The 21,268-nt window shown below is 50.6% G+C and overlaps 1 protein-coding gene and 1 pseudogene across 1 annotated transcript in view; one reads left to right on the forward strand and one right to left on the reverse strand.

Moving 5' to 3' along the window:
* Positions 1–21,268, reverse strand: part of Ttc7a (tetratricopeptide repeat domain 7A) — a 105,069-nt gene that overhangs the window by 55,693 nt on the left and 28,108 nt on the right. The window contains 3 exon segments of the mRNA XM_038317817.2: positions 5,790–5,853; positions 6,365–6,522; positions 7,274–7,352. Of these exon segments, the coding sequence (XP_038173745.1) occupies positions 5,790–5,853; positions 6,365–6,522; positions 7,274–7,352 (301 nt within the window).
* LOC119806441 lies at positions 8,236–9,538 on the forward strand (annotated as a pseudogene).

Genomic DNA, 21,268 nt, shown 5'->3' on the forward strand with positions numbered 1-21,268 from the left:
TCACTTCAAACATACATCATTAATGCTCTCTCATTAACATTCAGTCTTCCTTCTTCCAGGACCTAAGAGTCACTACTCAGTCACAATAGTTGCAGAACACCAAGCGGTGGTGGCGCACGCCTTTAATCCCAGCACTCTGGGAGGCAGAGGCAGGTGGATATCTGGGAGTTCGAGGCCAGCCTGGTCTACAGAGTGAGTTCCAGGACAGCCAGGGCTACACAGAAAAACCCTGTCTCAAAAAAAAAAAAAAAAAAAAAAAACCAAAGATAGATAGATAGATAGATAGATAGATAGATAGATAGATAGATAGATCTACACAAAGAAACCAGCAAAAACCCAAAAAGAAAACTTAAATAAGTAAATAAATAAATAGCTGTAAAGCAGGGAATCCTGGGGTCTGAAATGACTCTCATACATTCTCAGAACTGCGCTTGGCAAAGTTGAGTTCTGGCCCCACATGCTTGCTGATGACTCCCAGCATGCTCCTCTCTGACCCCTCTCCTTCTGCCAACGGAGTCCTTGTCTAGCATCGTCCTCCTTCCCTGAGAATGCTCTGTTCCCCACAGGCTGTCAACCAAGGACTGGCCAGCTAGATAGAAAAAAAAAAGAGCTCTTGGCCCTGAAACCTAAATATCCCACCAGCTCTAAGGCCCCATCCTGCTCACCAGTGCTCCTCACCGCCTCCTGCGCAGAGCCACTCTCCCTCCTGTAGGGAAGGTGCAGGAGCTACCCTGGGCCAGAGGGTGAGGAGACAGAAGCCCCATTGCTTGTAGGCTCTGGGCTGAAATGGGCTCCCTTAGAGGCTCCTATTAGCTAACAGGTCTGCTAGCCCCAAAGAATAATACACTTAGGGGCATCTGAGGCAGGGAGACAAACTGGGGGCAATGGATCTGGACAGCTGCCTCTTCAGCCACGATTGTGATAGGTGTTCCTCCTCCTCAAGAAACACAGATGGCCAAGGAGGGGATGCCTGGGATAGGATGCCAGGAATGGCAGGAAATCCTCAGAAAGATCAATACTAGAGCCAACCTGATAAACGGAGCCAGGAACTGCAAGCGGCGAAGGCAGGGAAAGCGCCAAGAAATCCCTCTCCCCCCCAGAGAGTCCCACCCACACAGCCACGTGCGAACACTGCCACGCTCCGTCCCTCACACTATACCTCCCCACTCCTCCACCTCCAGCAGCCCTTGGCTCAGGCACCCAGTAGGGACCGTGGGTGAGTGGGCTTCTCCAGGCGGCAGAGGGAAAGGAAGGAGGGGATGAAGACTGGAGATGCAGGAGGGGGCTACGGGATGCATCTGCGCATCCCTACGACTTTTGGTAGGAGGAAGAAATCAGGATGAAAGGGATAGACCAGGTATTCTGTAGGGGTGGCTTCTCTTGAGGTATAGGGAGCCTTGCTGGACACATTCGAGGACTGAGAAACCTACCCTGCACAGAAGCCATGTTGGGAGGGAGGGTAGTGAGAGCGAGAACCGAGAACCGTCACCGCTTCCCTCAGGATGACACTTAAACTCCTTTCTCTGGCTGCCTCCTACCTGACTCCTCAGCAGCCACCCAGCACGCCCTGCTGTTTCCCATGTTTCTTCAAGGCTCAACTGAGTTTGGTCACTTTGCAGTTCTCCATATCAGCCTGCTGGCAGCTCCCAACTCAGAGGGCTGTAGCCAACCTACCCCTCTGCCTCACGGGCATACACCAGGTCCCCAGCTGCCCTGGCTGGCTCATCACTCCTTGCAGCGGGGCATGCCATTTCTAGACTGAGCTCCTTGAACCCAGAGCTTCATAAATCCACCATTGTGGAATGAGCAATACCCCAGGAAGATGGCTCTGGGCTGGCACAGAAACTCCTTGTCTACCCTAGACCTTGCCCTCCAAGAGGACAGGCCTCTGGGTGTGTCTGGTGGGAAGGAGGGGTGGATTTTCAGAACTGAGTGTCATTAGAGCAGATGAAACCTAAGACAGGGCAAGTCCTCCACATGACCTGGCCCCTTAACAGATAGACAGCAGCAAGAGCGTGCTCTTACGGGTCCTTGGTGCTTTTGGACAAGAGGGGAACATGGTTCTCACTGGACAGCCTGAAGTAGACGTCTACCCAGCTGTTGGCATGGCTTTGTGGGCAGGATCATAAAAAAAAAAAAAAAAAATTGGGCTAGTGTTGGTTGCTGGGTGGTGTCTGTGTATGTAACCATGGTAATGGGTTTGGGTGGGGAAACTGGAGCAGGAAAAAAAAAAGGAAGCCTTAGGGCTGGCTAGTAAGCTACAAAAGAGCATGGCTCAGGAGCCAGAACAAACCTCAGAGGCAGGGGGCACCACCACTAGGTTTACCAGCCCTCCCCAGAGGTGCCCCAGCCTTCCCATTCCTCTTCCCTGGGCTCACACAGGCCCACAGGCTTCCCAGGGAGCCCGTCCACTCAGTCCTAACCACATTCTTACCCTTTCCTGTGCACACTGACGGCCTCAGACACCCGCTTTCATCAGACAACTCCAGACCAGTGCAATGTGGTGAACACACTTGTTAGAGTAAATACAAGCCCCTGTGCTGGCTCCGTGCTCTCCCCACTGCCTCCAACTGTCCCCTGCGCTGTTCGTGGGATAAAGGTGAGTATTCTCACTGGGTTTTCTCCCTGCCCATCCTGCCTACTTTGGGCACTGCTTTGGGCTGTCCTGTGGGAGCCAACCATGTTCCCCTCTGTACCAAAGCCCTAAGGACCCACATGAGCACACCCTCACTGCTGTGACCTTGACCTTGGTTCCCACTGTAGGATGCTCTGCCCTCAGAAGCCAGGCAGGACCTCCAGAGGTGTTCCTACTCCTCACCTTTGTCCCTCTGGTGCTTCTCCTAGGAGAACCTGTCTTAGACTAGATCTTTTGGGTTGTCAAGAGACCAGGTACACTCCAGTCTAACATCTCCACACCCACTCAGGACTCACCACTGCTCTCTGGACAAATGTCCTCCCTGAGACAAAAATGGGAATCCTCCTTTCCTTCAGCAGGCACAACCCTTGCTGAGGCACCCTCTCTAGGTGCAGGCCTTGCATGACCTTCTCGGGAAGAGAATTCTCACACCATCATGAACCCTAACGGCAGTGAAAGAAGTATAACCTTCCGAGGGGAGGGCTCTGAGTCCCCAGAGATGGACATCCAGAGCCAGTCCAGACCCTGAGGCTTTCCTGAGCACCAGGTCAATTATCCTGGCAGTACCCAATCTCTGCCAGATGTGGCGCAGCTGGCACCTCTGCCAAGCCCCATCCTCCACTTAATCCTGGATCTAGAGTCCCCATCTAAGTGGGGGCAATGGAACACTTTCTAAGTGGCATCTAATTGTCTTCATGCCCTCTTGCCCAGTCTCTTCCTACTTTATGGAAGACCAAGGAAGGTTGAGGGAAACTGGGCGAGTCTGGGGGAGACTGGGGGAGGAGGCCAGTAAACTGGCCAATACAGCTTTCTTCAGAGGGCAGAGGCCCCACTGAAATCCAGACATCCTGGTTTCACCCTGGCTGTTTCTCTGGTTCCAGATTTCTCTGGGAACGTGCCTCGTAGTCTTGATCGAAACTAGCAGAGGCCTTGGGATGGCTTTGCTGAAGAAGGAACCAAAGCAAAATGCGGACAGGGTCTCCCTGGTGAAGTCTTGGGTGCTGTCTCTTTGCAAGGAACAGGTTCCTGAAGGAAGATGCCCAGAGCCCTGCTCAGAGGTTTCACAAAGACAGCCTCTCATCAAGCAAGTGAGCCCCAACAGTCACACCAGAAAGGATCTAGGAAGCATCTGTGCCCAGTGATGCTCCCCTTCCCAGGAGGACACTGTCCTGTGCAGCTCCTGCTGGTTCCCCTGCTGGCAGACATGATTACCACCAGCTCTTGAGTTCACAGAGCCAAGAGCTTCCGTGCTCTGTGACAAGCTTCATCTACCCAGCGACACAGTTCCTGTGGCAGATGTCACAGTCTTCCTGTCACGGGTACTGAACCACCAGCTCTGAGCTGGCAGCCTTCTGCAGAGCAAGGCCTGCGTCACAGCAAAGCAGGTGCCAAAAGCTAGGACGCCGTGTGTCTCATCCGCCGAGTCCCAAATGGAACCATGCCTAGGAAGTCCTTTTCTTTAAAATAGCAGACTAATGCCCTCAATCTCTCAACTAGATTAAAGCCTACACATTTTCAAAGGCAACTAAGTCGGAATCAAAGCCTTTCCCGCCCCCAGGACAAAAACATGCACTGAACAACCCAACGAGATAGCTTTGAGTTTATTTTCTTATTTAATCCACCCAAACTCCTTCTGCAGAGGCCTTGGTAACTCCATCTTACAGATGAGCAAACAGGTTCACAGAGAGAGACTTTCACTCAGCCATGAGTGACAAGCACAAAAACCACGCTGCCAGGTGCCTGGTCCCGAGTATAGTGCAGAACTAGTCTGTCAAGGTGCAGGGTCCCAGTCCCAAAGACCCCCAACCTCCTACACAGGTTCCCTATCTAGTACCTTCCTGAGGCCATACCAACAATGAATTCTTTCCCGGCTAAACAGAAAAAGGATCAGATTTTGCTGGCTTCCCTGCACTACGTGGGAGTGCACGGGAGATAAGGACTTCAGACTGTTTCATTGTTTCATGTATGGTGCTGAGCCTGGTCCAGCACAGTTCAGCTGCTCCGTAAGGAACAGTGTTGAGAATGGTCCAGCTCAGGGCATCTCTCCTTCTTAACCTCTACTTCTCAGATGCAACGTCTAAGAAACCTGGTTCTCAGCTGGCAGTCCCAACTTGGCAGCACCGATGGACTCCAGAGCCGAAGAACTCGGATCCAGCTGTGTGGATCCAGCTGTGCAGACATACCCCCTTATTCCCGGCTTCTGTAATCCACGTTTTTGAGCTTCCCTTGGTGCAAGAGGTCCATCCTTCATCTCACACCTCTACCGCTACCCAACCATGCCACGTTCTCCTTCGAGGAGCCTCCAAAGTACTCCGAAGACACTGCCTAACGCTGTGCTCACCACGGGCATGTCCGCATGCCCACTCTCACTTATGTATTGCCCAGGGTATGGGAGATGGGTCCCCATGGCCTTGTTTTTCCATAGTAAGTAAACAGGGATGACAGGGATAGCCCGGACACTGGGATCATTCACTACTTTACCACTCCTGACCAAAATGTGAACTCCACCAGGTCAGGGGCTTGTCTGCATTTTGCTCATTGCTACATCTCTGGCTTCTAGAATAGGCCCAGGCACAGGACCGATAATAAGAGTTGTTGCAAGAACATGAATTCTATCCAAACTTACATCTGAGTTACCATCATCATATGAGGAGGAAACTGAGGCTCAGAATGTCTGAATGCTTTGTGCCCGACCCTCAACTAATCAGCATAGCCCCGGAGCCCCAATTCAGGTCTTGTGCCTCCAAAATGCATACACCTTCCATTCCTTGTCTGCTCTTCCATCAGTCACAACACCTAGCAGCTCAGTGCACACTGCTGCCTAGTGATAATCAAGTTTTGTAACCCAGAAGAGGATTTCACATGCACTCAGTCCCTACCCACTTGGGACAGACATTGGGTCTCTCAGCATAGCCCAGCCAAACCTGCAAGTGTTTGTGCAAGTGTTTGTGGTGTGCGTGTGTGTGTGGTGTGTGTGTGTGCGTGAGAGAGAGAGAGGGAAAGAGAGAGGGAGAGGGAGAGAGAGAGAGAGAGCCAAGAAGCTCACAGCTTCCTGGAAGGCAGAGCTTGACTAGGCCATGGATAGCCTGCATCTACCTATGCCAACACTCCCCACAAACCCAGTTCCCTGGGGTCAGTGGTGCCTGGGGCTTACCATGGACTCACTGATAAGCAGCAGCAAGAGCGCCTCCTCTATGTTGTCTTTGGGGCAGTAGAGGCTGGAAAACACAACAGCATTCCTGGTTGCCGCCCAGCCCACATCAACAGTACCTCTGCCCCCCACCCCCCCAGGCAGTCCTTGTGCCCAAGTCAACATCGACCTGGTAAGTTGACCCTTCTCCTGCATAATTCACAGGCACTGAATACCTAGAACAGCTCTTAACTAGCCCCAGAGTTCTGAACCTGAAAGGCTGCTACCATCACCCCCAGCCTGAGGTGAGGCATGGGGAGAAGCCGCTGGTGACTACAGACTCCACCATCAACTGGCACCTCAAAGGGGTATGTCAGGAAGACGGGTAATCTCTAAACGCGTGGCTTCAGGGAGCCATGAAGCATTCTCCCCCAACCCCATCAGAGACCGTCTTTGCTTAGCCTCTAAAATGTCTGCCTGGCACTGGGCATGGCTGGGAAAGCGGGGTACTGTGAAGAGACACCAGGAGACATCAGAACCTGTATTCACGGCAAGGCCAGAGCCAGAGCGGGGCACCACGGCAGGCGGCAGGCACTCACTTGTCTCCTTCATAGAGGTGAGGTTTCCGAAGGGTCTGGGTGATGAAAGAATTCTCCTCCTTGCTCATGAACTCAGGCAGAGGGTGGGACAAGGGGCTCCAGTAACATTCCTCACTCAGGGAATGCAACAGGACCCCCGCCAGGTGCTTGGCTGCCACCTGGCAAAGAGGGAGAGACCCAGGCTGGAGTAAAACGTCTGCAGCTTGCCTATGCAGCCCTGGTTCCCAACTAGCAGATCTGCCCACTGCATGCTGTGCTGGGCCTCTGGGGGCCTCACAGTTCCATTCCCAAGTCCCTCAGTCCTTGGTCCCTCCGGCACGGTAGCTCACCACCTCTCCCATGGATGATATAGCTCTACTCCATCTCTTTCCTTCTCCCTCTGGCTCTACTCATGAGGACACTGTAAGTCCCTTCCCGGTAAGGGAAGGTAGGGGGCCACAGGCACAGGAGGCTTCCTACTAGATGCCTTCTAGAGACTGACAGTCGACCCAAAATTCTAGTGAGAGACACAGCTGTGGCTCTGATTTTGGAAGAACAAAGGTCTAAGTACATAGACCTGAGTTGGGGCATGAAAGGAGAGTCAATGACATCTATTAAGGTCATGAAGAAACGAGCCATACCACACATCATTAGGGTAGTTTTGCTCATGCAAGGGATGGCAGTAGATTTCAACTCTGTTCTAATGCTTGGAGTCATCTTCAGTGCCCTGATGAAGAAGGAACAGGGTGCTTCCCAGGCTTGGTGGGAAAGCATTCTGGGATGGATTAACAATGTCTGCTGAGAGCAGAGGAGGGTGAGCATAGGCATGCATGTGACATCTCTAGGTCAGGGGCCTCTTGCTAGAGCTTGTGTTGTCTCCCAACCAAACTGACCTTTGCATAAGCCAGCCCCAGCCAGTAGTCACATTACCACTTTGAAGTTTTGTGTTGCTTTGGTCTCCACAGTCCTCAGAATCTCCCGGAGCTCCCGCATGCCTTTCACGATGTTCCTGGAAGAGGACAGCCAAAGTAGGACCATTGCTCATGGAGTTCCACAGATCCCCTCCTAAGCCAGCACCTGCCTAAGCCAGCACCTGCTGTGTGGTCTGTGTGGTGCGGGTATTCCTTGAATACCTTCAGTCAGTGGAATGAAAGCCAGAGCTGTAACTCCAGGACACTCCAGACCCAGGGCTGATGTGCTGCAGCTGGCAACCAGGAAGCCCATTGCTGCCCACCCCCAACTTCTCAGCCCCCAGGGGCTTTGTAGTTTGGGAACTACAGTAGGACAGGATTGTGCAGGTCAAGTCCTTTGCCTCCAGGGAAGCTCAGGAAGCTACAAGCTTCCAGGGTTACAAAGGCAGGCCTTTGTCTGTAAGCCTGAGAATGCAGACAAAGATACCTGGAGTAAGGTCAGCCTGGACTTTCCCTGACCTGCCCAGGTGGCAGAAGAAACCGCCATAAAGAAGGCAGGAAACCTCAGCCTCCAGATCCCTCGATCCTGTGTCAGGGAAGCAATCTCACCTCTGTGGCCCACAGTCTCACCTACAAAATATGGGCTTACGCTTAGCTCCGTGTCTCAGACTCCCTGTCGGCAGGCTTTATTCTCCTCCAGTGTTCCTACTAGTCCATGGCCATTATTATTATTTATGTAATACTTCTGCTTATATCTCCTTTTCACTTAGTAGCTATCTCACTTTAATAAAAAATACTTGAAATCACAGGTTTGTTGTGCTAGTAGGTTTTTGTTTTTGTGGATTTTTTTTTTTTTGCAAAATATAGTAAGTGCAGAAGTATTTTTAAGCACAGAAGTAATTTTTACAAGCTAGTGTGTGTACTACTTAATTCCACAGTGCGCTTATCACTAAAAGTTCTCAGCCTACATACAAGGAAATGATGACTCAGAACAGAGCTTCTCAGAGTACAGTCAGTCCCTGGACCAGTGGCAGCAGCATCCCAGGAACTTCAGCATCCCAAGAACTTGCTAGAAATGAAAGTTCAGAGACACGGGAGCATGTGGGAAAGGCCTGTAAATACCGAGAGGGCACACGCAATCACTGCAAGAGTCAAGTCCCCACGGTCACACTGCAGAAGCACGAAGACACTGACTGTCCCTGTGTGATGGTGTCCTGCCCTCCTAAGTGCAGCGTTCAGACTCCTCTGAGAAGCGCGTTGAATGCACACTTGTCAGAGAGCGTCAACGCCCCCAGCACCGGTAGTTTTCAGCGCTATGGCTGCGTTTTTTCAGAAGGCCAGCTCTGCAGTGCAGCAAGTGAAGCTGCTGGAAGCGTGGAGCAGCTCTCTGGAGAAGAAGCTTTCCTTGCTGCAGAACGAAAGCGTTGAAAAAAACAAGAGCATACAAAGTTCACACAATCAGATATGTAGCTCTGAAACTGAAATTAAGAGACAAAAGGAGATGCTTCGAAACAATGAATCCAAAATCCTTCATTTGCAGCAAGGAAAAGACAGCCAAGCAGAGAAACTGAGAGAACTCAAGGAGACCCGTCCCTTCCGGCAGAAGAGGGAGAAAGCAGGCAGGCTGCTTGAAGAGCAGTGTAGAGACCCCCAGAACCATGTGCCTGAGCTGGAAAGCGGGCACCATAGTTCAGGGTAGGCAGCTCACAACACAGGCTTGCTGGGCTCTCAGCTGAGCCGGCAGGACCAGAGGCGGAGTGTTCATGACATCTGCTTGGCCAACATGGACCTGCGGTTCCAGGTCCCGAGACCACCAGCTACAATGGTGTGCTGATCTGGAAGGTCCGTGACTACAAGTGCTGGAAGCAGGAGGCTGTCACGGGAAAGACCCTGTCTCTCTACAGCCAGCTTTTCTACACAAGCTATTTTGGCTGTAAGGTGTGCCAGGGTCTACCTGAACGGGGACGGAATAGGGAAAGGGACACATTTGTTTTTGTTTTTCGTCATTATGCCTGGAGAATATGATGCTTTGTTGCCATGGCCATTCAAGCAGAAAGTGACATTCATGCTGATGGATCAAGGGTCTTCTCGACTTCATCTGGGAGATGCATTCAAGCCTAATCCCAAGAGCAGCAGCTTCAAGAAACCCACTGGAGAGATGACTATTGCCTCTGGCTGCCCAGTCTTTGTCACCCAGACTGTTCTAGAGAATGGGACGTATATTAAAGATGATACAATTTTTATTAAAGTCATAGTGGATACTTAGGATCTGCCTGACCTCTGAGTAACCGGGGAGGTGAATTCAGCAGGAGGTAACTCCTCTGGGAGGTTGAAACAGCCTGTCTTCACGAAGGTCCTCATGAAAGGACCGTGTGGAACAGGGTAAGCAGCAGGAGGAGGAGGATGCATGGCTGGCAGGAGGAGCCACACATGGAAACAGACCTCAGCAGATTTCCTAATAGACTAGCCATATTCACTCTGAAGAATTATTTATCCTTCAACGAGATAAATATTGCGGTCAGAGAAGGTTTTCATTTTTAAAGATCTAGTTAATTAAGGTGGAAACATATATGCTAAAAAGAAACATAATTTTTCTTCCTTAACTTGAACACCATAAAAGAAAACACACATGGAGGTAGCAGGATGTGTCAGCATGTTAATTTAAAAGGAGAACTCATGAAATAATCATACAATTCTGATATATTCATCAAGAAAAAAAAGAAATGAAAGTTCAGAGTTTGGAGAGAGGGCTCAGTGGTAAGAACACTTGTTCTTGCAGAGGACCCAGGTTTGGTTCCCAGCACGCACAGGTGACTCACAACCATCCATAACTCCAGTTCCAAGGTATCTGAATCCCCTCTTATGACCTCCATAGGTTAACATAGAGTAGACATACATGCAGGCAAAACACTCATAACATAAAAATAAATGAATCTAAAGAAATTAGGAAGAAATAAATAAAGGAAGGAAGGCAAGTCCTATGCCATTACACACCACCCTACCCCACAAGGAAACTCAGAAACCATTGCCAAAGAGAAGACAGAAAGATTGTAGGAGCCAGAGGTCAGGGAAGACCAGGACGAAGCAGTATTTTCTAGATATGACAGGACCTCACACTCATGATATCACAGTGGCTATGGCTGCCGGCAGATCAAACCAGTCAACATTTTATCATGGATGGGGAGGAGCCCATGAGCCCCACTTCTAACGGAGGACTTACTGACAGCTGGTGGTTTCTGGAGAAGGGAGAGTCAGTTTTCTTTCAGGGTGTGGCCCCTGGTTTGGCCCACACCCAGGAGTATACATTCAATACAAATTGGACTCGGTGGATTGTAAAAGAAAGAAAAGGACATGAAGGGGGGGTGGCAAGTTAGGGAGGAGGTGACCTAGGAGGAACTAGGGGGAGGAGAAGGTAAATAAGATCAAAATATATTGTATGCAATCTGTAATGGGAGACTCAGGTGGGAATCTGACTTTGATCAAACCAGAGAAGTCAGGTTTCAGAAGGACATGGAAATGCCACACTCCTGGGACTATGAGGTGGCCTCTGTATGTCTTCCTGGCTCTAGGAGTACTCCTTTCTCTATAGAGCTTTCGGGAAAGTGCTAAGTATGCCCAAATAGACCAACACATGCAGTGGAGGGCCGTTAAGAATCATTCTCTCTTCTGCTAGCTGGCATTCTGAAGGCTAGGCTCCTGACATTGTTACTTTCTCTACTCGGATGCTCAAGAGCAATAATAACCACTAGTAGAAAGCAGAAGTGCTCCAGGGACAGGCCTAGTTTCACAGTCATCCTCCACAAGCCCCCAGCAAGAACAGATTCCCCAGTAGATGGACCACGCCCATCACAAAGGGAGGATAAAGAGAGATGGGGGCTCCCAGGAAGAAGAGATAACCATCCTGACTGTTGAGTCCACAGGCTCAGGCAGGCTGGTCACTCCTGGGGCCGTGGGTGATTTTCCACTCTGTGGGCAGCCTGCCAGCCTCTTCCCCGGCAGTCTGGTCCAGACTGCGACTGGGAGGCTGGAGCCAAGAGAGCCTAATGCCTCTTCTTCCTCTGCCACGAGAGGGACTGCCACCTCCGTCACTGCCAAAGCGTCTTCACATTCCTAGAGCAGCAGAGAGGTCGCTCCTGGATGCTGGGGAGGGGACACCGATGTGCCGCACTGAGGATTCCAGTACACATTTAAGGAACTAGTACTGCATTCTAATGCAGTCTTATATTCCAAAGCTTTTTGTTTGTTTTTAATAATTTTCAGATATATAAGAGATCTGGGCATGTGCATAGGCTCCCGGGAATTCTTTTAAAGAGTAAATCATCACCCTTAGGCATGTTTTGAGTCAACCTCAATTTTTATTGACTGTCTTTAAAGAAATGTTCCACACAAGACGACCGTTCCAGTGGCCACGGCCACTCAGGGAGAGGTGGAATCCTAGCCTAGGTTGCCTGGCTCTGCTGTGAGTGCCAAGAACTGCCCCTCTAAGAAAGGCCTAGGTGGAGGTTCTCAAATGGCCCAGATGGCCACAGCCTGAGCGATCCTAGCCCAACCTGCAGCTGCCCGCGCCAGGTGGAGCCGGGGCTTTCCCCAGCCCTTTCTGGTTGCCCCGTGAGAAACCAGCTTGAAAGATCTCTTTGTTCTGATCTTTCCCGCTGACCTTTCTGAGCCAAGCTGCTCACTTTTAACAATATCCAAACAGAGTCTCAAACAAACCTTGGCCAGAGACAGACTGCACAGGGAGGAGCCAGGAAGCCATTTGTTCTAACTAAAGTCAAGTCCAATTGGCCGAGAGGCGGGGTGGAGGGCTCCCGGTGGAGGTGGGCTGTGCAGCCAGCAAGCCCCGTAGCCGGCAGCCACACCGGCGCACGTTTCCAGAGCCCGTGACTGCGTTCAGTCTTCACAATTTTTCACAAGACTGCATCACGCCAGTCTAAGCAGAACACATGATGTACGCAATGCCCTTAAGAGAGGACCACTGAGACAGTGGAGCTGGTGCACACCTTTAATCCCAGCACTCAGGAGGCAGAGGCAGACGGATCTTTTGAGTTCAAGGCCAGCCTGGTCTACAGAGCGAGTTCCAGGACAGCCAGGACTACAAAGAGAAAACCCTGTCTCAAAGTAATTCTTATTTTAAAAAGAGAAATGACTGTTGTGGGACAGGCTGTAACTCAGAGCACTTGCCAAGCGTAAAGGGGGCCCTGTAATTCATCCCACGACCATCAAGTATAACTAATATAAATCAAACATTCCCCTCTAACCCTCTCTAATGGGAAACTGAGGCCTGAGAGGTACTTGTCTCTCTGGGCATTACCTGCGCAAGGTCACAGGCTGACACTGCACTTTCAGCTCCGAGACCCCACGACTACCTCTACACTCCCACTTTCCTCTCCTGGCCATCTGAGCTCCAGAACCCCTGGGACTCAGGTCACTGTGTCACCACAAAGTGCCTTCTGCATGCTAAGTATGCGGTGAGCTACCCCGTTTGCAACTGGCAGCCAGTAAGTCACTGTGGCGTAGATGAGGAGAGGTTGAGCGAATGCATAGCTCACCCATGGCCTTGCATACAGGCACCCGTGGTCCTGCTAAACCAACTGCTCCTGACTTTCTCGGAACTCATCAGCAGGGTTCTGTACACAGTAGGTGCTTAAGTACAAGGGTGTTGATTTGAAATAAAATGATAAATTAGATAGAACTGATTGAGAGGAGAGTGGTAATATAGTCCTAATATAAGTCCCCATTTGAGGGCTGGCACTGTACATGAGAGATTTCTAGTCAAGTACCCAGAAGAGCGTGACAAAATGGTAGACCCCAGTCACCGAGGACAAGGTCAGGTAAAGTTCAGCAGTTACACAAGCTGTTCATTTTCACCACAGACCCAAATCATGTGCCTCAAAGACAAAATTTCTACCTTCAGAGTCAGGCCGAGCATGGAAAACAGGGATGTCGGATGGGGAGTTCACCCAGGCAGAGAGTTTTCTTCTCCAGCGAGCTGGGGAAGGTCGTGTGAGCGGGCACAAAGGACAAATAAGAGCTGTGCCTGCAGAGAAGCCTGCCCCCCCCCCCCAGAGCAAAGCACGACACAGAATACTGGGGTGTTGAACCTTTGAGGTCCCTGGACCGCACTGATAACAGCTCTGCCCCCTTCTGCCAGGCCCTGAAGATACACGTATGCAGGTGGCTGCTGAGACCCAGACAGCATCACCATCAGTAATCTAACGTGAGCTCTGCTCTCAGATCAGCCCCTGGCAGACAAAGGAGGGCAACCTGGGGGGAGGGGATTGATTGATTGACTGACTATAGGACTAAAGGAGCCACCTAACCAGGAGTGGGCGGGAGGTGACTCCCTTGGAACACACACTCCTTTCTCTCTTGGTTGGAATGCAGTGTAAAGTAGATGTTGCTTTAGTAATTAAAACAACGTATTATAAAGAATAAGCATAAAGCACACAGCTCACTTGACTCAAACTCACCCCAACCCTGAGCAGAGAATGGGCTCTGCCAGCTCTAGGGAGAAGGACAGGAACACCAAACCAAAGAGAACCAGCCCTTTGCCCACGCTGCATGAAGGAGCAGAGTCAGCTCCAGCTCCTGTTCTTGGCAGGTGACTGGGACCCTCAGAACCACTGTGGTCGGAGCACTGATGGGGACACCAGCTCTCTTGGTTCACATTGCATTACCTTTCCCCTGCCTCACTCCTGAAGCTGCTTCTCGGAGACCCAAGCTCCTTCCTGAGCCTCCGACAGGCAGAATTCCGGATCCAGCATTCATTCTGAAGGCCCAGCTGCCACAGGACTGCTTGAGGTCAGGATCCAACTGGAATCCACGCCTGCCCTCTAGTGGCTGAGGTGGGGAAGTGATGGACCCCAGGCTTCCTGGCCCCTATCCTATTCACAGGGCCTTTTTACATTAACTCAGTTAGTTAGGAACAATATCACCACAGCACAAAGGTCAAGAGTCACGTGGAGGAGTTAGCTGCTAAATAAACAGGGCAAGGCCTCTGGAAAAAGGGAATGTCACTCAAGCCCATTGAGTAACCGGGCACCGGTCTCAGACTTAGCCAGCATGAAAGAGGCCTAGGTTTCAGGAAGCTCAGAATAAGAGGGAAGCTGGGGATCCAGTGAATGGCACCCACTGTGTGAGTGGACAAGACCAGTCTCAGGAATAATATCAAGTCCTTGGCTTGGCAGGGGTAGCCTTTGCTGAGGTGGGTGTTTTGTGGGGACCAGGAGGCACTGCTCAGTCTGGCCCCACCCCTTTCTCAGCAGAGGCCCCTCTTCCAGAACTCAGCCACTCCTGCAGTCCACCCCATCCCAGGCAGCAGCCCACTCCTGCCCACTTGGGCCCTGCCTGGACCTGTCCACAGGCCCATCCACAGCTGCTGGGGCGTATTTGTCTACGCTATGAAGATGTATCTTTGCCAAGGCCGCTTCTGATTCCTTTAATAAGGAATTGAATGGCCAATAGTGAGGTACGAAGAGGTTGGTTAGACGGGACTTCTGGGGACAGAGAGGACACTGGGAAGAAGAAGGGCAGAGTCGCCAGCCAGACACAGGGAGGAAACAGGAAGTGCAAGAGGGAAGAGAGATAATGTCACATGTTAGGACACAGATTAATATAAATGGGTTAAGTTATGCTATGAGAGCTAGTTGAGACAAGCCTAAGCTAAAGGCCAAGCTTTTTTTTTTTTTTTTTTTTTTTTTTTTTTGGTTTTTCGAGACAGGGTTTCCCTGTAGTTTCTAGAGCCTGTCCTGGAACTAGCTCTTGTAGACCAGGCTGGCCTCGAACTCAGAGATCCGCCTGCCTCTGCCTCCCGAGTGCTGGGATTAAAGGCGTGCGCCAACACCGCCCGGCAAGGCCAAGCTTTTGTAATTAGTAATAAGTCTCCATGTTATTATTTGGGGGCTGGTGGGACACAGAAAGGCTCGTTACACACCGCGGATATGGGGGCTCTTTGGGAATGAGATATTTGGGTTGGTCTCAGGGCTGTCTCGGACCCTTACAAGTGTTCTGCCCCTGGTCTGGAACCCTCCTGCACACCGGGCAAGGACGTCTCTTACTTTCCAGACCCCACAAACTCAGATGTGCAGGGCTGTAATTTAACCAGCTGTAAATGCAATCCAGCCAGCCCTCTACTCTAGAACCTTCTGAACTCCCCCACCCCCACCCCGGCATTGCCTGGGAACGTATTTGTGGTCGTCATTCTTGGTGGAAATGCTTCTGGCATCTAAAGGGTAAAAGGCCAGAGATAGAGATGTTGATAAAATCTACCATGGCCCAGACCGTCCCCCAAATTAACACAAAAAACAGTGAGGCAGGAAAATTACGGGCTATGGAGACTAATATATTTAAGAACAAAATTAGAACCAGTGGTTCCCCAACCTTTGTACTTTAACCAAAGGACAATGACAACATGTAATTACAAAGGTCACTGACGCAGACCTACTGTGGGCAGGCTATGCTGGGCTGGGATTAGGTAGTGAGCAAAGCCGTAGGTGGAGGGGTTGTATGGACTCAGGCGATGTGCCTGTTTCCAAGGCTTTGCCACCTAATGGCCTATGACTCCAGGCAAGTTCCTTCCCTCTTCATTGAGAAAACGGGAACTGTATCTGTTCTTCCCTAAGAGGACGACACAGAAGGGCAACCCCCTTTCATGCGGTGAGCAAACATGAGCCACTAGTATGAGAAAGGGTTCCGAGGAATAACCTGTAACCAGGTGAGCCCAGAGCACTGCGACCCTGCTTTAAATCTGTTTGTAAATTCAGAGGCCATGTCTGGCCTGCGTGAGGCTCAGGAAACCGACAGGGGACGGAGCAACTGCCATGTGTCCTGGGGACTTCTGCCCACACTCGGAGACATTAAACATTTGGGCTGTTTACTTGGCAAGAAGTGATGATTAATTTCCATTCCGCTTGATGAGCTGTGGCTCGGGTGGAGCCAGTGTCTCAGCTTCTAGGGCTGAAATGTGCCCTGGGGGAAGTGATGAAGAGATGGGAGCCGAGTCAGACGGAACAGAAGAACATCTGAACTGACTTGCCCTTTTCCCCAGAGCGTAGGCAAGTTAATGCCTCTACCTGCTGGGGGGCCTCACATGCCCAGGCTCTCACTCACGATCTTCCTGCCTGAGTGTGCAGCATGCAGGAGGGAGCCAACAGGCAGCTTGGGTGCAGTGGAGGAGGGAGGACCTGCAGTCAGAGCCATCCTCTGATCACATGACAGGGCAGAAAGAACCAAGTTAGTGCACTGAAGATCCACTCATGGCCCTGATTACCAGATCAGGACTCAGTCCTCCACACAGTATCCACAGGGCAGAGTGCCTTCCTGCACCCCAAATCTTGGAAAGGGGCTGGGACTGAAGGACACGCAGACCTGTCCTACAGTCTTGGTGGATGGGGTTGAGCCAATGACTCAGGAGTGAAGTAGGGCCATGTGACCTTCTTCAGAAGGCACGTGATCCAGTCTGGCACCCACCAGACACCTGATAAACCAACTGCTCTCTCCCTCCTGGCTGTCCTTGACACTTTGACCTCTCTTCGCCTGCTGAAGATGGGGGTGGGGTTGAGAGAGAGGGGGCGTCCTGGTGTGTGTGTGGTGGGTAAATAGCAGTGTCTCCCCCAGATAAAGCCTGTTCCTTCCCTCTCACTGAGCCCTCACAGTCCCTGGACGGCAGAGGACGAAGAGCAGAGGGAGTAGAGACAGAGTAAAGGAAACCACAGCCTCTGATTCCCAGTCCGCTGTGACTTTCTCTAGTGCCCACTGACTTTTCACAGCAGGTGCCCAGCATCCGCCAAGCATGCACAGGCTCTGGGAAACCACCATTAAGCTGCAGGCTTTGGAGGGCTGGACAAGGTCACAGTCAGGGGACTTCTGCTGGCAGCAGTTCAGCCTTCTGTGGGTGCAGCTTGGTTGATAGAGTACTCATTCAGCATGCGTAAACTGTGGGTTCGATCCCAGCACCACATAAACTGGCTGTGTGGCACACACCTACCTATTAAGGCCGAAACTCAGGATGCAGAGATGGAAAGATTGGAAGTTCAAGATCAGTCTCAGCTGCATAGAGTTCAAAAGGAAGGCAGGCTCCAAATGTCAATCAGACAGATCCATGTGTAATCATGGCTCCAGCCAAGACAAAGTTACTTTTGTTCTCTGCATCTGTTTCCCATATGAGAAGTAGAGATACTAACTGCGATCTCAGAGAGCTGTCGGAAGGACTAAACTATGCAAACAAAGTATTTAACTAGTATCTGACTAGCCGGGTGCATTCCTTTAATCCCAACACTCGGGAAGCAGAGGCAGGTGGATCTCTGAGTTCAAAGCCAGCCTGGTCTACAGAGTGAGTTCCAGGACAACCAGGGCTACACAAAGAAACCCTGTCTTGAAAAAAAAAACAACAACAAAAATGTGTCTGGTGGAAATTCAGCATGTAGTTTAAGTAGCACAAATAAATAGAAGGATTATTTACTAAATGGTTGGGGACAAAATACTGAAATTAGACCTGTCCCTGTCCTACAGATTTTATTCCACAAGACCTCCATATATAAGAATATCCTCTTTCATTGTGTCCTGAGGCTCCTGGAGACTCCTAAGCTCTTCTTAGGGGTCAGTAAGTTGTCTACAAATATAGATGGTAAATATAAGCCGGGCGTAGTGGCGCATGCCTTTAATCCCGGCACTCAGGAGGCAGAGGCTGCATCTCTGTGAGTTCGAGGCCAGCGTGGTCTACATAGGGAGTTCTAGGACAGTCAGGGCTACACAATGAGACTCTGTCTTGAAACACCACCACCACCACTACTACCACCACCTCTACCCCCCAAAAATGATAAACACAGGGTGTGTGCAGAGAGACAATTCACAAATGAATGAATGAGTGTGGCTGTTCTGATGACAGCTTTATTTACACAAACAGCCTGCTGTGCAGGCTCACACTGGGCTTCATAAAGGGCTGACAGCCTTAAACAAATGACCCTGACCTTCCAGCAAAGCCCCAAGGCAGGGGTCTCAAGGTGCCATCATCTTTTCTCACCCTTGAGGACTTCTACCTAGCAACTAGAGACGCTCCTGAGTGGAGGGGTGTCGGAAGGCCTCTCAGATACAGCAAGGCCAGGGCAATGGCAGACCCAAGCCACAGTCTCTAGGCAGTGAAAACAGGAACCAGATCTGTCTCTGAAACCGATGACTGTCAACTCAAAAAGCACCAAAACATAAAAACAGATGTGGCGGTGGGTGGGGACAGCTGGGCTCCTCAGTGCCTCTGTGTACTCTGGGTCCCCTCCATAGCCACAGGTGGCCTGGGGAGTCCAGGGCTGTGGGCAGCCCCACCCTGAGTAGTAACTGTCTGGGCATTTAACCACATCTGTGGTCAAATGGGGACACCATACTGCCTGGCCTTGTACTCACGAGACTAAAATAAGAAAAATTAAAGGTGTAAAATTTATACCTAGGCTAGCAGCTTATTCAACCATGAACTGAATGAAAAAAAAATACTAAAAGCAGCTGACAATGTTCCTGGTTTTGATGGTCCAAGAAGTCGTGACACCAGCATTCTGGTTTGTGGGTTTAATACCCACAATGCTGTGTGGCAGGCATGGTCCTCCTTGCTATTTCACAAGCAAGAAAAACAGGTTTGGAGAGGGGACACATTCATGGCCACACAAGCACTGGCTGCAGCAAGGGCGGTCGGTTTTTACGAAGGCCAGTACACAGCCATGATTGGTCAGAGCTGGTGATCAGCTCATACGGAGGCCATTACACAGCCATGATTGGTCAAAGCTGGTGATCAGCTCATACGGAGGCCATTACACAGCCATGATTGGTCAAAGCTGGTGATCAGCTCATACGGAGGCCATTACACAGCCATGATTGGTCAAAGCTGGTGATCAGCTCATACAGAGGCCATTACATAGCCATGATTGGTCAAAGCTGGTGATCAGCTCAACCTTTCACCTCTCACTGACAGAGAAAACCTGAGGCCCCTGCCCTGGATAATCATCAGGGATATTTTGAGGTCTACTGGGTGTGTTTTCTAACACATACACGAGTGGAATAATCCTTCGGTACACTGTGAAGATGTGTTGCTCTCATTGTTAATGAAAAGCTGATTGGCCAATGGCTAGGCAGGATTTTGGGGGCAGAGAGAATGTTAGGAAAAAGAAAGGGCAGAGTCAGGGAGTCACAAGAGTTGTGAGCCAGACCAGGAAGAAGCAACACGGAAAGTTCATAAATGAGGTAAACAAGCCTCGGGGCAGCACACAGATGATAGGAATGGGTTAATTTAAATAAGTCATAAGAGCAGGCTGGAGACAAGCCTAAGCTATCAGTCGAGCATTTATAATTAATAATTTCTGTGTGGTTATTTAGGGAGCAGCTGGTGGGACAGAAAACTCCACCTACATATACCTATATATCGATTTATCTCCCCCCTTCTAGAACCAACAAGATGCTAAAGTACACGCTGCTGTGGGTGTGAGCCTCTCGTGTTCCTGGCCACCTTTCACTCTCAGGAAGTTGCCTACTGTGGGAGTGGAGGGGAATATGGCTGAGCTCACTGCTCCTGAAGTCAACCCGGGGCTAGGTGGGCACAGACACACAACGACCCATGGCCTGTGGCTGGGAACAGCAGGCTTTAGCTAGGCCCTAGATTTCCTAGAAACTAGGAATGGCCAATCTTTGGGAAAGGGTTCTGGCCACATAAGCTTAGGAAACAATGAGTTGAAAGACACAGACTTTTGAGACAGAGACCAAACCTCTTGGAGGAGGCAAAGGCTGTAAAGTTCTCTAGACCTCATTTGATCTTGAACCCTTGTGTGTAGGCATCACTCGGTGTATGGGTGCTCCAAGTGCCCTGGGTCTCCAGCACAGCAGGGGGCCAGTGTTCCTAACAAGGGTGTCCCCGCTCAACCAAACGTCCCTGCACAGAGCTGCGCTTTCCGGATGAGGGATGCCTCTGAACTCTGTCCTCAGTGCCTGGAACAAAAGTGGAGTTCTTCCCCAGATTTTGGAGCTTGGCTCTCTGAAGCCACTCCTGGGAGGTAGAAGAAGCTGAGATAAGCATGTGTAGGTAAGCATGTGGCCTGGGCCCTGGGGAGACCTATGCCCCCGACACTTGGCGACAGGGGGATAACGCAAGAATTCCTGAACAGAATATAGGGTACCCAGGTAGAAACAGTTTACCTCTGTACACTCCTCATATCTGGCAGGGCACCAGGGTTTGAAGTACAGTCCTAAAGGCGCTATCCTTGGGAGAGAATCCACACTCTGCTGCCAGAGTCTGTGTGACCACGGGCAAGTCCCCAAACTCTCCAAACCTGTTTTCCTTGCTTGTGAAATAGCAGGAAGAGCCATACCTGCCTCAAGGCATTGTGGGTATCAACCATAAGTGAGCACCTATCAGGATGCTGGTGTCACAACAGAACATCCCAAAGCACCAGGTCTGGGGAGTTTTCAGGTAGCAGGACACATGGGAGGGGGGGTGACTCGTTGAGATGGCATGAAGCCTCCGGACCCTGCTAGTGCATCTCCCCCTCTGGATCACTGTGTGAGAAGCAGGTAATCTAGGAAATAAACCATTCCTATGCCTGTGGACTGATCTAGCAAATCATTGAACCTAGAAACAGGTCACAGAAGCTGTAGTTTGCAGCTAAGTGGGACAAAAGTTTTGGGTGACCTGGCACCTGCTTTGTGAGTAGATTGATAGACAGTCTTATGGCTCTGAGCCTATTGGTTAATGTCAAGACTGAACTAAATTGTAAGGGACACCCCCTACAGAGCTCGCCCAGAGTGGGGGAAACCCCACCTTTTATCATAGATGTAGTCTGTGTTGAGTATAAGAGTAGAGAAAAAGCAGTGTTTGGTTTTCTAACTAAACAGAAGCCATGTGCAGGAATTATCTGCTCAAACGCAGATTAAATAAGAATAAAGTGACATTTTCTAGAATGTGTCATACCAAAAATGACACAAGGACTTTATAGAGTCCCTGCAAGAAGGAAGTCATGTGACCATGATCTGACCCTTGGCCACC

This window comes from Arvicola amphibius, chromosome 2, assembly GCF_903992535.2.
Source record: "Arvicola amphibius chromosome 2, mArvAmp1.2, whole genome shotgun sequence".
Taxonomy (NCBI): Eukaryota; Metazoa; Chordata; class Mammalia; order Rodentia; family Cricetidae; genus Arvicola; species Arvicola amphibius.